Below are 14,782 nucleotides of genomic sequence, written 5' to 3'. Positions count from 1 at the left end.
TCAGGGTCACTGTATGCTTTTATTGCTTTAGTAAACTCATTGTCATCTTAGGCAGCAAAAGACTGGTTTTGAACAATAGGAGAACAGTTTTAGTGGAGAAGACAGTGACTCACCATTCCACTGACATTATATTAGCTAAAGTCGTATAGTAGATTGATTGCCTTATTTACTGATTTACTGGTCTTGCCAAGTAAGCGCAACGTGTCGGCTTTTCTTATCAGACCCTAGGACATGGGTTATGGCCTTCTCTTTTGAGGAATCACCCTGTCATTTTGTGGCGTGAGCCCTGTCTGGTTGGGGACTATTAACTGATGAGAGGACAGGTCAAGCGATGACTGTGCCTCACACAGCTCTTCTTTTTTTCCAGCTAAAAGTAAAAGCAGCATCTACCTTCTTGCAAATTCCAATAACTCAAACTATGCAAGAACCATGAACATCGTTTTCCATTTAATTAGAGGTCAGACATCACAATTAGGACATTATTAACATCAAAATACTTCCTGGTCTACATCGACAAAGACTGAAAGTAACCAGGGAACTATATACAATCAAACTAACGAGACAGCGAGGAACACCTCGACAAGACCCGAGCGGCTGAAGGAGCTGACTGGTAGACACAAGGGACCAGGTTGATGAGCACAGATGGAAAACAAGAGAGGGAAACGCAACAAAACATGAATCAAAACTAAATGTATTCAAAATAATGTAAAAGTCCAAAAAACACATCATGACAACAAACGTACAAAAATAATAATAAAAAAGAAATCAGATAGGGGGTAAACACATTTTCACCTCACTATTTTGACTTATTGTTGATTTACCAATCATGTTGTGCAGTTTGTTTCCAAAGCACTAGAGTCGTCCACTCTTTCACTCAAGCCTATTAGACGAGGACCAAACAGGTTCCAGGAACCCAGAGAGGTCTTCAACCCCTGAGCAATGAAGTCACCTTTGCGATTCTCCGGAAAGTACGGTGTTTGGCGCTAAAGACTTTGTAAAGCCCAGTCGTTGCTGATAAAATGTGACATCTCGTGCACGTCTGGCTGCATGGTTCGTCTGGACTCCATTCTGGGCGTTGCAGAATAAAATGACACGCCCTCAAATTCTCTGCTAATATTCTCACACGCACACTTAGCACATACCTGCGGTCTTTTCCAATCTAGATTTGGTTTACCATTTCTGTAGCAATGTACAAAGCAACCGCTTCAGTCAGTGATCACTCTCCACCTCGCCCCTTTCATATCATTCACGCTGCATTGGGTAAATGACTTCTCCACAGTAAGCTGCTTTTAAGTGGGAGTTTGTTGGTTGCCGGAGTCTTCCCTCATAAAGCTTGCCATTTCCCACACTCAGCTGGAGGCCTTTGTTTTAGACGCTGGATTAAGTTTGTTGTGCTGTGCCTTTTGTTGCAATGAGCTTTAACCAAACTTTGCAGTGTGCAGTCACCTGTTCCAATTCTGTTACCACACCTCCAAGCCAGTTCCAAAGCACACAGATGATACATCTGCTTCTTTCATGGGAAGAAACTTATTGCTCTCTCTTGTCCTAGTAATGTTGTGTGGATCCATCACAGATATCCATAGTGCGCCGCAGCAACCTGAAGACAAAAAAGTTTTTTTAAATGATCAGTACCCAAAATAAATACATAAATAAATACTAGAATTAATTGAAAAAAATAATAATCATTATTTGATTTTTGAATCCCGGATACAATCGGCCGAAATGAGTTTTCTCCGCAGGGTGTCCGGGCTCTCCCTTAGAGATAAGGTGAGGAGCTCGGTCATCCGGGAGGGGCTCAGAGTCGAGCCGCTTCTCCTCCACATCGAGAGGAGCCAGATGAGGTGGCTTGGGCATCTGATTCGGATGCCTCCTGAACGCCTCCCTGGTGAGGTGTTCCGGGCATGTCCCACCGGGAGGAGACTCCGAGGAAGACCCAGGACACGCTGGAGAGACTATGTCACCCAGCTGGCCTGGGAACGACTCGGGATCCCCCGGGGAGAGCTGGAAGAAGTAGCTAGGGAGAGGGAAGTCTGGGCTTCCCTGCTAAAGCTGTTGCCCCTGCGACCCGGCCCCGGATAAGTGGTAGAAGATGGGTGGATGGATGGATGATTTTTGAATACAATCTATTACAAATGCAAGGTATCCCAAATGACAAGCAAGGGCAGTGTGCACTCAAACACACGCTGCTCATTATTTATAATTTTCTCAATCTGATCATCCACAAGCTATCACTGCACACAATTACCATTACCAGTACCGGGGATGATTTCTGCTGAGTGCCTGCGCGTGGGTGGAGATGGAGACAGCAGGAGAAAAAACAACAAATGAAGCGGGGGAGGGCAAGCCTTTCACGTTAAGTGCCGTGTTTGTGCATGTAATCCTCGTTCAACTGTGCACCATACATCCTGTGAAATGACATACAGTGACGTGAAGAAAAAATGGACTGAGAACGATGGAGGATTTCTTCTATGGTGCCATGGGCAGAGCACGGTAAACGGAAGATTGCAACCATAATGTGACTGATGCAGCATATAGCGTACTTGCCGTTTTAATTGGATGACTGACAGTCTTGACTGGTTATATCAGGGAATGACTTTTGATCTCTGTGGGGAAAAAGCGTGAACATCATCACAGTGTCAGAAATGTTATTGTATCAGTCGAGAGTAGGGGAAAACATAAGAGACATCAGCCGAGTTCATGAACTGTCTGTGCTCTTTGGCTGAGCTCAAGAGCAGGGTTCTCCTGCCTTATAACAAAGTGGGTGGTGTTTATTTAGACTTTGGCTAGCTTATGATTGTGTAACCATTACTGGAAAAAAAAAATAATCCAGCCAAAGAACCTTAAGCAGTAAAATAAACAAGTTTTGTTCTTACAATATTTCTTACTTGGGCCATTATATGGCAGATTATTTGTAGTCGTTATGATTTATTTGTTACAATTTGCAAAGAGAGCCCAATCCCTTGATCTTAACTGTGCAACGGGTACAGCACAAAATAATGCCTCATGTCCCAGTGACTCCTTCATTTGCAGGTTAGCTCATATGGAAAAAAATGACATGTTGACAACAATGTAATAATTGACTATCCCGTTTTAAATGGAGTCAGTGAGGGTGTAGCGGTATACCTGGCTAGCGTTGGTGCAGGCAGCATGGGTCAATACCCACTCAGTCACGGTGTGAGTGTGAATTACTGTCTTTCTCTACATGTGCCCTGTAATTGGGCAGGGATCAGTCATTTGCCTAAAGTCAGAGAAATGGGCTCCCGCTCCCCGTGACTGTAAACAGGAGTAGCACTGTGGAAAATGATGGATGGGCAGTTTCAAGTAGCTGAGAAATACCAATACCAGTCTCTAAGAGAAGCCTGGCTAGTTCCACTTCCTGCTGTGGTAAGCTTTCACCCTGCTTCTCTCCATTCCAGATGTCATGCCATCAATCTTCAATATGCATCCTTCCATTGGTGAAGTTTGAGGGTATCTTTCTGAGATGCTCTTGGAGGCCACCTTGTGGCCCAAGAAGGTCCAGCAGGCTCTAGTCTGCCAGATCGTTGACGTTCAAGGAACATGAATAAATGAACAGATCAAACTATAGCTCTCGAAAGACAGACACTGGACAAAATCAATCAACAAGAATCGAGAAGTTATACCAAAGTGTGAGAGCCACATAAAATGGAGAAAAAAAATTCCACGGAATAGGGAAGCGCACGTAAGACCCCCGGCCCCGGATAAGCGGTAGATGATGGATGGATGGATGGATGGACGTAAGAAGTGATGCAAAAGATTGGAAGAAATGGAAAAAGCAGCTAAAACTACACTTGATATCAAAGGCTGTGTCTGATGTAGTCAATGTCAGATTGCAGACCAAATTGAATAATATTTTGGGATTCCAGAAATGTAGGCTCAGACAATGTGCGATAACAGAAATATTTATTTACATAAAAGCGCACTGACAATGTCCAAACAGAAATTGCTGGTCGCAAGGACCCAGGAGAAACAAAGCATCAACAAAAGCGATTGCAAAAGGCAAAGTACTAAAGAACACCAAAAAAAACCCCCCAAAAAACTAGAATCTATGACAGGGTTGTCAAACTCATTTCACATTGTGGGCCACATACGGCCTCGGTTGATGTCAAGTGGGCCAGACCATTAAAATTATACGACGCTCTGCTATAAATAACCAAAATAATCTGTCTTTCCGTTGTTTTGGTCTAAAGAAGCACAAGAACATTAGTAAAATGGAATGAGCATATCTTGAACTTCTTCTTGAACTTATCCTGAACATATAACACCTTAGATATCCCCGGACAAATGTGCAATTTACTTTTTTCATTCACATATACAGTGTATATGCATTGCAAATGATCCCGCTGGTTGTACAATGGCACAAAACTTTAACAAGTAATTGGTATTGAAAAATATAGTCATGCACTTTAAGATTAAACGAGATTTACAAAGAAAGGAATTTTTCAACTATTTACACACGTAAATAAAATCTAAATGGAATCCCTGCCTACACCTTTCAAACTAAGGAGAGTGCTATTAAATGTGTAAAGAACAAAGTATTTACATGTTCTTGATAGCGTCTGCTGTGTTAAGTCAGTCTCGATGATAGACTGAGACTGCTGTTGTCTTCTTCTCTGCTCTAATCAAAACATTGTGTCCCCTAGCGGATACTACATGAACTTCACCTTATTAAAATATTTTTTCCGTGTCTTTTATGCATTTTTTTTCACTTTAAATTTATCCTGCAAGCCCGATCGAACCTCTATGGGGGCCAGTTCCGGCCCGCCAGCCGTATGTTTGACACCACCGATCAATGCCTAATGACAGCGACTATGGAGAATATCGAGAGGCCTAGAAAACAACACTTGAAGCAGTACAGCGATAAATAATCAATAGTCCGAAAATAGACCTGAAATACTTGGCTTGATGGGGAAACGCGGAAACGGCATTCGTGTGTGCTAAATGTCACATTAAAGATTGATGGCAGATTCCTGTTGTGTTCTGGCCTGTGGAGTCTCTGTGTGACTCATATCTCACAACAGATAGGTGAACTTCTGTCGTCACGTGCTTTCAACAATGTTTGCGATGACGAAAAAGGCTAAGGAATTGGAAAGTTCTGTTTTAAATTCCCAAAGGTGTGCATAGTCTATATGCGTAATGTATGTGATGTGACACTGTCGAGAGCACAACGTTGTATTCTAAGAGCTCTGCCTGAGGCCTCCTTTGCCCCTTTCTGAAATGGTCGCATGTTGACCTATTTACCACAATGCACGTATGCGTATGTGCGCGTATGGCATCCTTTCTCGATATAGCGTCGATGGTGTGAAATAAAGATGGAGACCGCAGGATCTTTTAAAGGTGACGTGTCTTCTTTAACTAACAGTCGTCCTTTTACATTTGAATTTGACTCATGAAATGTATTCGACTCATTATTTACGCCATCAAAACATTTTGAGAACCATATCCATCCTACTTATTATCCTCCCACCCCTCCAGTGCTCCGTTAATGCATTCATTGTTGTTGAACAGATGATGGCGGGTCACACCCTTGTGCATATAATCTCCCACATCCCTCTCAGCGGGGTTAAGGTTTCGATCAATGTGTGGAACTGATTTCTCATGCTTCCTGAACCACTCTTCCACAGAAAAAAAACTAATTAATTTACCCATTTGACTCAATCCCTTGAGATGACAATGTGAAGTCTTGCGACATTTGTAAATGGAATGGCCGTTGCAGTACAGCCCAGCACGATGTGGCTATTCTTGCAGGCTTTAATCACAGTTCACTTTAAACTGATACAGCAATTTATTTTAAGATTAAGATATCCTTTATTTGTCCCGCAATGGGGAAATTACAATCAGAATTCAGAAAGGAAAAACGCTGGGCAGGGAGAGTGGAAAAAAAAATTGTGAAGTCAATTCAAATGTATCTATAGAACCCTTCATCGGAGATTGATGCAAATTAATAATTTGGTTCTTCTGAAGGCTTTTTCTTTTCTTTCATTATTCCACGAGCGCACAATATCTGTTTGATAAATGAGAAACTTCTCACTGCGTTAGTTACGTTAAAAGGCTTGGCCATGCACGGCATGTAACTTAATTCACCTGCAACAACCTGGATTAGTTTTCAGTGTGAATGACCGAGATCTCTTTTTTACCAAATAAACAGCAATGATTCTTTGATAATAATGTACAATAAAATGTTATCTGATTATTCAATAATCAGATAATCTATAGAATAATCGATTTGTAAAAAAATATTATACAATCACAGTCCTACTCAGAACATTTTTCAACTAAAGTGTGGAGGAGGCGGCCTGGTAGTCCAGTGGCTAGCATGTCGGCTTCACAGTGCAGAGGTACCGGGTTCGATTCCAGCTCCAGCCTCCCTGTGTGGAGTTTGCATGTTCTCCCCGTTCCTGCGTGGGTTTTCTCCGGGTGCTCCGGTTTCCTCCCACATTCCGAAGACATGCGTGGCAGGCTGATTGGACACTCTAAATTGTCCCTAGGTGTGAATGTGAGCGTGGATGGTTGTTCGTTTCTGTGTGCCCTGCAATTGGCTGGCAACCAATTTGGGGTGTCCCCCGCCTACTGCCCGAAGACAGCTGGGATAGGCTCCAGCACCCCCCGCGACCCTAGTGAGGATCAAGCGGCTCGGAAGATGAATGAATAAATGAATTACTGGAATACTGTAAATCACAGATGTCAAATTCAAGACCCACGAAAGGAAATCATGCGTCAATTTCTCTAATCCTTGCTAAATTGTCATATAACACGAAATCATAATGTTCAGATTTTGAAATATTTTCAGAAAACATTTCGACAGTATAGTCAACAATAATTGGAACAAACTCTTGTCCTTGGCTTTTCATTTTAAAAGAATAGTCGTGCATCAACGTGTCGTGTACGGGTCAGATACGATGAGACGATGAAGCATTTCTTTGGTTTCACTCTCATCATTCCCTCTCAACCAATCTATAAACATAAAGTTACCCGCCACAAAAAAATTTATTTGACTACTCTGCTGTAAATAATGCATCATGTCACCAACACCCCACCCTTGTTGCTTTTCAATATATCAACACTAACTTAGTCACTGTGTCGTGCTGTGATTCACGCATCTGACTTGAACGCAGAGTGCCAATACCTGCTCAGTGACCTCAAGTATGAATGCGGGTGTGAAAATGCTTCTCTGTCTCAATGTCTGCCCTGTGATTGACTGGCTAGCAATCCGGAGTGTAGTCATCCCGCTCAGTCAGCAGTGTTCGGCTTCAGCTCCCCGGCTTGGATGGATGGCTCTGACGTGCATCTCCATTAGATGTGCCTCCCTCATGCTCGACGATCCCATTAGATGACGAGTTCTTAAAACTGCCTCCATACTCACAAACAGAAATGCAAGCCTGTTGAAAACAGCAGATTAGTTTTGTGTGTTCGGGAACATACATTTCTGAGGATGATGTTGACACCTGTTCAGATAACTTTTTGACACACACACACACACACACACACACACAAATACATCATAATTACTTCACAGCTATCCATTTCATCTGGTTGCCTGTTGATTGAAATTCCAATGCCATGTGTGACACCTTCGGAGGACATATCACACTGTCCTCCCACGCAAAAAGTCATAATTTAAAATCTGCTTGAGCACTGTGCAGCATCTTGCTACACAAATAATGTTGGCGAATATACAAATGCAACTTCAAACAGCACATTTTATCCACACTTGACACACAGTGGCATGCAATATACAAATAACTCCTTTTTTTTTTTTAAGTAATTGTTGACCGAGCTGTTCCAGCCAGCATCATTTATTGTATTGCTTCGTCGTGGTGAATAAATTGTGCAGATCACGATGGAGATGCAAAATTGCTGCCTGACAAAACAATGGCTGTTTGTTTCTAGTTATTTTGATCTTCAAACATGACAAAGAGCTGAGTTGAAAAGCATCAGGTATTATTTTTAGTGTCTGTCATGCCACATGTTTTTTTTTGTCTTGGTCCCAAACATCGGATAGTCCTTCATCTTTCCAGCTATCTTAGGAGATAACGAAAACAGTCTGCTGTTAATTACGAACATGAAGCAGCAGTGGTTCAAAATGAAATCACCATCCTGTCTCAAAAGAAGATTAGCTTTATGGCTTTCTCCCATAATATCTTATATTAACTTCATGTTCCAGTGCACAATTTCTCACCATTATTCCTATCCATGTAATCATTCATTCATTCATCTTTCGTACCGCTTGATCCTCACTAGGGTCGCGGGGGGTGCTGGAGCCCATCCCAGCCGTCTCCGGGCAGTAGGCGGGGGACACCCCGAATCGGTTGCCAGCCAATCTCAGGGCACACATAGACGAACAACCATTTGCATTCACAATCACACCTAGGGACAATTTAGAGCGTCCAATCAGCCTGCCACGCATGTTTTTGGAATGTGGGAGGAAACCGGAGCACCCGGAGAAAACCCACGCAGGCCCAGGAAGAACATGCAAACTCCACACAGGGAGGCCGGAGCTGGAATTGAACCCGGTACCTCTGCACTGTGAAGCTGACGTGCTAACCACTGGACTACCGGGCTGCCTCCATGTAATCAATCGACCTGAAAGTCAGTGCAAGTGTGAGTGTGTGCGTGTCTGTGTGCACGCATGAATCACCATTTCTCCATCTTGTCCTTCCATTCATCGGGAGATAAGTCAGCATCCGTCTAACGCTGCTGAAACCGCGCCGTCCTTCATAAATACGTTCATAGACTTGTTACACAAAATGGACGGGGATGGCTATATTTCCTTGTCATCGTCACAGCTCTTCAGTCGTCCTGCTTAACTGCATGTCAGCTAGCTGTAGAGCAATGACAACGTAAACATTTCTGAATTGTTTAGTGGCAAAGAACGTCACCCGTCTGCAATGACAATTTGTGGGAAGAATGGGATGGATTTTCTTGAGACCGATGTTATTACATCATTTACATCAGCATATTATTTCAACATGTGCAATATCTCAAGGTTTGTACGGAATACATGGCAGGATCGATTTCTCACTTCATCATGGCCGTGTCACACTAATTGAGTCAATATCTACTTTACAACAGCTGAATAATTGTTGCTAGATGAAACATTAATCACTGCAGTAGTTATCTTATGATTATTCAATAGATGGGTATTCACATATTGGTATGGTTAAATTTCATTTTTGTTGTTCATTTTGTTGTACGTGCAAAAAATATAAAGAAATCCATTTCTTGAATAGGGTGGCCCGGTGATCGACTGGATTGATTCTGGCTCTGGCCTTCCTTTGTGGAGTTTGCATGTCCTCCCCGTGCTTGTGTGGGTTTTCTCCGGGTATTGCAGTTTCCTACGACATTCCAAAAACATGGATGGCAGGTTCATGGAACAATCTAAATTGTCCCATTATGGTTGTTCGTTTCTGTTTGCCCTGCGATTGGCTGGCAACCAGTTCAGTGTGTAGCCCGCCTGCTTCCCGAAGACAGCTGGGATAGGCTCGAGCATGCCCTGTGACCCTCGGGAGAAGAAGCTGATCAGAAAATGGATAGATGAATGAATGGATGGATATCTTGAATATTCTTTTGTACGAAGTGATTGCAACATTTTTATTTGAAACTAATGCCGCTGAAGTTGAGGATGAGGAGAGAGGAGCGTTGGCGAAGAGCGCCGATGCGTATTTGGAACCGTGAGTCGCCGCTTGGAATTGAAATGGATTTCCATGGGACAGGAGAAGTGAACCAATCTCTTTTTTCGTCAATGGATGCTACAGCTTCTTGGTGACTTTGAAACTTAGCTTGTAGCCGACGTGTGCACATTTTGAGCATGACGTCTCTGATCCACTGGTTAAAGGACACTTTGATTCTCTCCTCTTTCATCTCAAACTGCTTCAAACAACAAAGCGTGTGACGGAAAAGTGGTTAGGACTGCACGACTGTCCGTGTTTTATGTTATGTGTTGTGTTTATTATTTTACTTTATGTTAACTGTTTTGTAAAGCGCTTTGTTACAGCTGCCGCTGTTGTGAAAGCGCTATATAAATCAGCATGTATTGTATTGTATTGTATTGTAAACTAAATCACAAGAAAATGACAGAGAGGCTCATTTCATGATCATTTAACAGATTAAGTGTAGCAAAAGTGCAGTAATTCAGACGTTTGATTTCATTCTCTTCTTCTCATGTAATATTTGTTGGTCCCTGAATTTGAGAGTTCACATAAGTGATTTCACTTATTGCCTCTGTGAATATTTTATTTTGTTTGGGAAAAGCAATTTTCATTCTTGCGATAACTTCCAAAGTACTGGATCGCTCATTTTATATTCTTATTTCAATCCACATTAAAGTCGATAAATACCGCCATGGAGAATACTGCTAATTAACAATATGTTTCTTCCTTATTTTGCAGCTATCTCGACAGTCTAGATCGTATCGGTGCTGCCGACTACCAGCCAACAGAGCAGGACATTTTGAGGACCCGGGTGAAGACTACGGGCATTGTGGAGACACACTTTACCTTCAAAAACCTCCACTTCAGGTATAAGTACAACTGAATCGCCAAGAGACTCACAAACACAGCAACTTAATGTCATATTTTCTGCACCTCTGCCAATACTACCTTTAAATGCCTTTTTGGTAATTGTGGTCTCTAAAAATGAATTCAGCATCCAAGATTATGATTGCTCTTCAAGATGTGAGTGAATTACAGCCTGGAGCTGTGCCAGTGAAGACGGATGACTTTAGTTTTCGAATTCAATTTGCCGATTTCATGCACGTGTGCCTAAAATCCGTGTGAACAGAGATGCAGACTCAGCAACTGCGCATGTCGCACAATCAAACGAAATGCACACACGTTCCTTGCGTTTGGGGAATAAAAATGAGTCTACCTCTATGAGCCGTCACCTTACCGTGGGGGAGGGTTTTGTGTGTCCCAATGATCTTAGGAGCTAAGTTGTCAGGGGCTTTATGCCCCTGGCAGGGTCACCCATGGCAAACAGGTGGTTGGTGAGGGACCTGACAAAGCATGGCTCAAAAACCCCTTCTGATAACTGAAATGAATGGATCTCAGTTGACCCAGACGCGGGTCACCGGGGCCCCCCTCTGGAACCAGGCCTGGAGGTGGGGCTCGTTGGCGAGCGTCTGGTGGCCGGGCCGACACCCATGGGGCCTGACCGGGCTCAGCCCGAAGAGGCAACGTGGGTCTCCCTTCTCATGGGCTCACCACCCACGGGAGGGGCCAAAGGGGTCTCACCCTCAGCAGGGTCCTCGAGGGTACATGGGAACTCGCCCAACTAATCTATATGTGCTTTATGGATTTGGCGAGGGCGTTCGACCGTGTCCCACGGGGAGTTCTGTAGGGGGGTGCTTCGGGAGTATGGGGTACCGAACCCCCTGATACAGGCTGTTCGGTCCCTACGCCACCATTGTCAGAGTTTGGTTCGCATTGCCGGCAGTAAGTCGGAATCGTTTGCAGTGAGGGTTGGACACCACCTGCGCTGTCCTTTGTCGCCGATTCTTCTTTCGATTCGTTCTTAACTTTGTTTGCCTGTCGTGGTAACGAAGGAGCTGAGCTAGAATGTTTGAAACATCAGTTCTGTACCCGTATTGAAGACCATTCATGTTTAATCCATCCCTCTCTGACAGTGTACCGGTAAATCAAATTTGAGGATTTAAATCTTTGGAATTTAATACAACTGTTATATACTTTATTAACCCTAACCTGATTAGACGATAAGCTGTCCACTGTAGTAACCGCTGTCCCTGAAAGGGCTAAAGGCTACCGTTTCTAATGTTGTGACCAATAACTGTACATCAACATAGCACACATTGTACGAATGTATGTTGTCAGTTCCAAATGCTCAGTTATAACCCGAAGTTTTAATATTTCGGCAATAAACTCAAGCCAGTGCTGCACTGAGCGTGTTTTGTTGAGATGCCGAAATCCTTTCGGCTCAGTCGTTTTTACGTGGTACTATGGCACTGAACGGGCAGCCTCAGTATTACCAGACTGATCTGGAGACCATCAGCCATCCTATCATTCTCTCCATGTAATATATAACCTGGTTGCATTCATTTCCTCTCTTGGAGGACACTCCCAACTGGACTTGAAGCATAAAATAGATGGGAGTGATCCTTTCCAAATTAGACTTCAGGTAACATACTGCCTTATACAGCCCACATTCCATTATTGTCTCGTGATTCAGAAGCGAGACAGGAATGTGAAATATCTTAAGTAGAATTTGAGTGTTACAATCGATGTTAAATAGCTCAAGAGGAGGTGGCAGAGTGGTTTGAGGGAGAGAATAGCCTAAATTCTCAATTTAGAGAAAAGGACAAAATCCGACTTCAACGGACAGTTAGGACGGCAGAAAAAATCGTTGGCACCGCCCTACCCACTCTTGAGGACTTGCACACTGCAAGAATCAAGACAAGGGCACGGAAAATCCTCCTGGATCCCCCGCACCCTGCCCACCACCTTTTCCAGCCACTCTCCTCAGGCAGACACTACAGATCCATGCGCACCAAATCCAGTAGACACTTAAACAGCTTCTTCCCTCTAGCCATTAACTCCTTAAACAGTCACTGACATAGTCACTCTTCTTGCACCACAAAATGGTACTACAAAACTACTGCTATACTCTAAAATGGTTCAATGATTTTGTTGTTTACGATGATACGAGTGCAGCGTGTTATACCGGAGACAAATTCCTTGTGTGTTCTACATACTTGGCCAATAAAGATGATTCTGATTCTGATTCTGATTAGGCATCCCTTATACCACTGGTGTCAAACTCAAGGCCCGGGCCCAGATGTGGGCCGTCACATCATTTTAAGTGGCCTGCGAAAGCAAATCAAAGATGGCAACTTCCATGATGCTTGCTAAAATCTGTACCAAAATTAGAAATTTTCATATATAATTAATCAGTGACACATTGTCAGCATTTTCTCGTAACCAAACCCCTCATTACAGTTACTTAAACAATAATTGAATAACACATTATTCTTGACTTCTTTATATAGTTTCAGTCGTAACGGTCCTCCAAGGAAAACTGTAATTATAACGTGGGCTGAACAAAAATGGGTTTGACACCCCTGCCCTATATTTTATCAGAATTACTTTCCCCGAGATTATGCACATTAAAGTGGGCATTTCCGCTTGACTCTCTGACCACAAAAAATAAACCAGTATCTAAAAAAAGAGGCACAAGAGAATGCTAGCCTAAAGACCTTTGTTATAGGTTTCTTCCAAAAGAAGCCCTGCCTCAGTTAATCGCATGTGCAGTTCCGTTGAAAAAGTAAAAGGAAAAAAAAAACGATAAAAATGTCTTACTTCAAATCGACATCTCATTTATCCCCCTCAGGAAAAAAATAACAGCAAGTAGGGTAGATCCATAGCATCCCCAAGTAGCACACATAGTTAGGGGTGTTGGTTACAAAAAAAAAATGACTTTCATTCTTCAGCCGCAAGTGCCTGCTGCTGCTTTGTGGGGCAAAACTTGAACATTTCGCTTGTTTTTGTCTGCTTCAACCGAGCTGTTCGGCAACGTGCTCTATCATACGTGGAAATCATGACATTTAAAAAATGGCTTCAGCTTCCGCTTGCACTGCATTATTGGTAGGAACAAAATAAAAAAGGAGGCACAAATGTCAAGCTCATGTAGGTACACATTCCATTCATTTTATGAAATGGAAGTAACAAAACAATCAAGGGACAGGAGCAGGGCGCATGTTGTGCCTCGTCAATTTCTGGGCACAAATAGACAGACAAGCATTCAAACGCACATTCACATTGATAGACATTGTTGAGTCTTCAATTAATTTAACATACAAGTCGCGATATCTGGAAATAAACATGAATAAAAACACCCAGTAAAGCCAGAAGTGAGATTCTGAACCAGGCCCTCAGAACATTGAAGAAGACCTCAATTACTTTTAATGCCGTATAATAAACATATCTCGCTTTCAATAAAATTGGTATTCAAAAAGATTTTTTTTTAAATTCCGCTCTCCAATATTTGATTGAATACGTTATATTAAAGCCGAGCTGTCATGCAAAGTGACCGATAACTGAGCCCGATGATGTTTCAAAAGCTGTAAACATGGAAATGTTTTCATCTATCAGGCTGTTTGATGTCGGAGGCCAGAGGTCAGAGAGGAAGAAATGGATCCATTGTTTTGAAGACGTCACTGCCATCATTTTCTGCGTCGCACTCAGTGGATACGACCAGGTGTTGCACGAGGACGAGACCACGGTAAGGGCGCACGCTCTCCTGAGTGTCTCTCTCAATGTTTAGTGTGAATTACGCTTGATTTGCACCCCATATGGTTGAACTGACCAAGTCGCATCTTTTTCACTCACGTTCACGCTCACATCGGATACTGCATGTGTCATAGCAGAATAAGCCCAAAAATACACAAATACCTTCAGTGTATGTTCAGAGCCAAATCAGACCACAAATACTGGATGTGAGGGAAAAAAAAACAGACACGAACTGAATATGAAACAGTGCAATTGCAGTCTAATCCAACAGACGGGATCTGTCCTGCCATTAAGAGGACGACATTGAAATGCATCTATCAGTGACCTATACCTAGCACTTACCCAAACAAAAGACCAATTACAGCACAAGCTCAGTTGTTATACAGACCATTAACCAGGGAAAAAAAATGGCGACCAGCAGATTGATGCCTTTTATCTGCTATTATCGTTTTGTACTTATTAATTGTTATTGTTTATATTATTTGGGGGAAAAAAAGGATTCAAGTTGGTTGACGGTATCTTAG

The 14,782-nt window shown here is 42.7% G+C and overlaps 1 protein-coding gene across 3 annotated transcripts in view; it reads left to right on the top strand.

Moving 5' to 3' along the window:
- The window catches only part of gnao1a (guanine nucleotide binding protein (G protein), alpha activating activity polypeptide O, a), an 87,368-nt gene that overhangs the window by 57,024 nt on the left and 15,562 nt on the right, over positions 1 to 14,782 (top strand). For all 3 annotated transcript variants that reach the window (XM_052062165.1, XM_052062163.1, XM_052062164.1), the window contains exons 5-6: positions 10,407 to 10,535; positions 14,121 to 14,250. In XM_052062165.1, coding sequence (XP_051918125.1) covers positions 10,407 to 10,535; positions 14,121 to 14,250 — 259 coding nt within the window. The remainder of the gene's footprint in view (positions 1 to 10,406; positions 10,536 to 14,120; positions 14,251 to 14,782) is intronic.

The sequence above is a fragment of the Hippocampus zosterae genome, chromosome 3 (assembly GCF_025434085.1).
Source record: "Hippocampus zosterae strain Florida chromosome 3, ASM2543408v3, whole genome shotgun sequence".
NCBI lineage: Eukaryota > Metazoa > Chordata > Actinopteri > Syngnathiformes > Syngnathidae > Hippocampus > Hippocampus zosterae.
The sequence above is the reverse complement of the archived record's forward strand: the minus strand, read 5'-3'. Positions and strand labels throughout refer to the sequence as shown.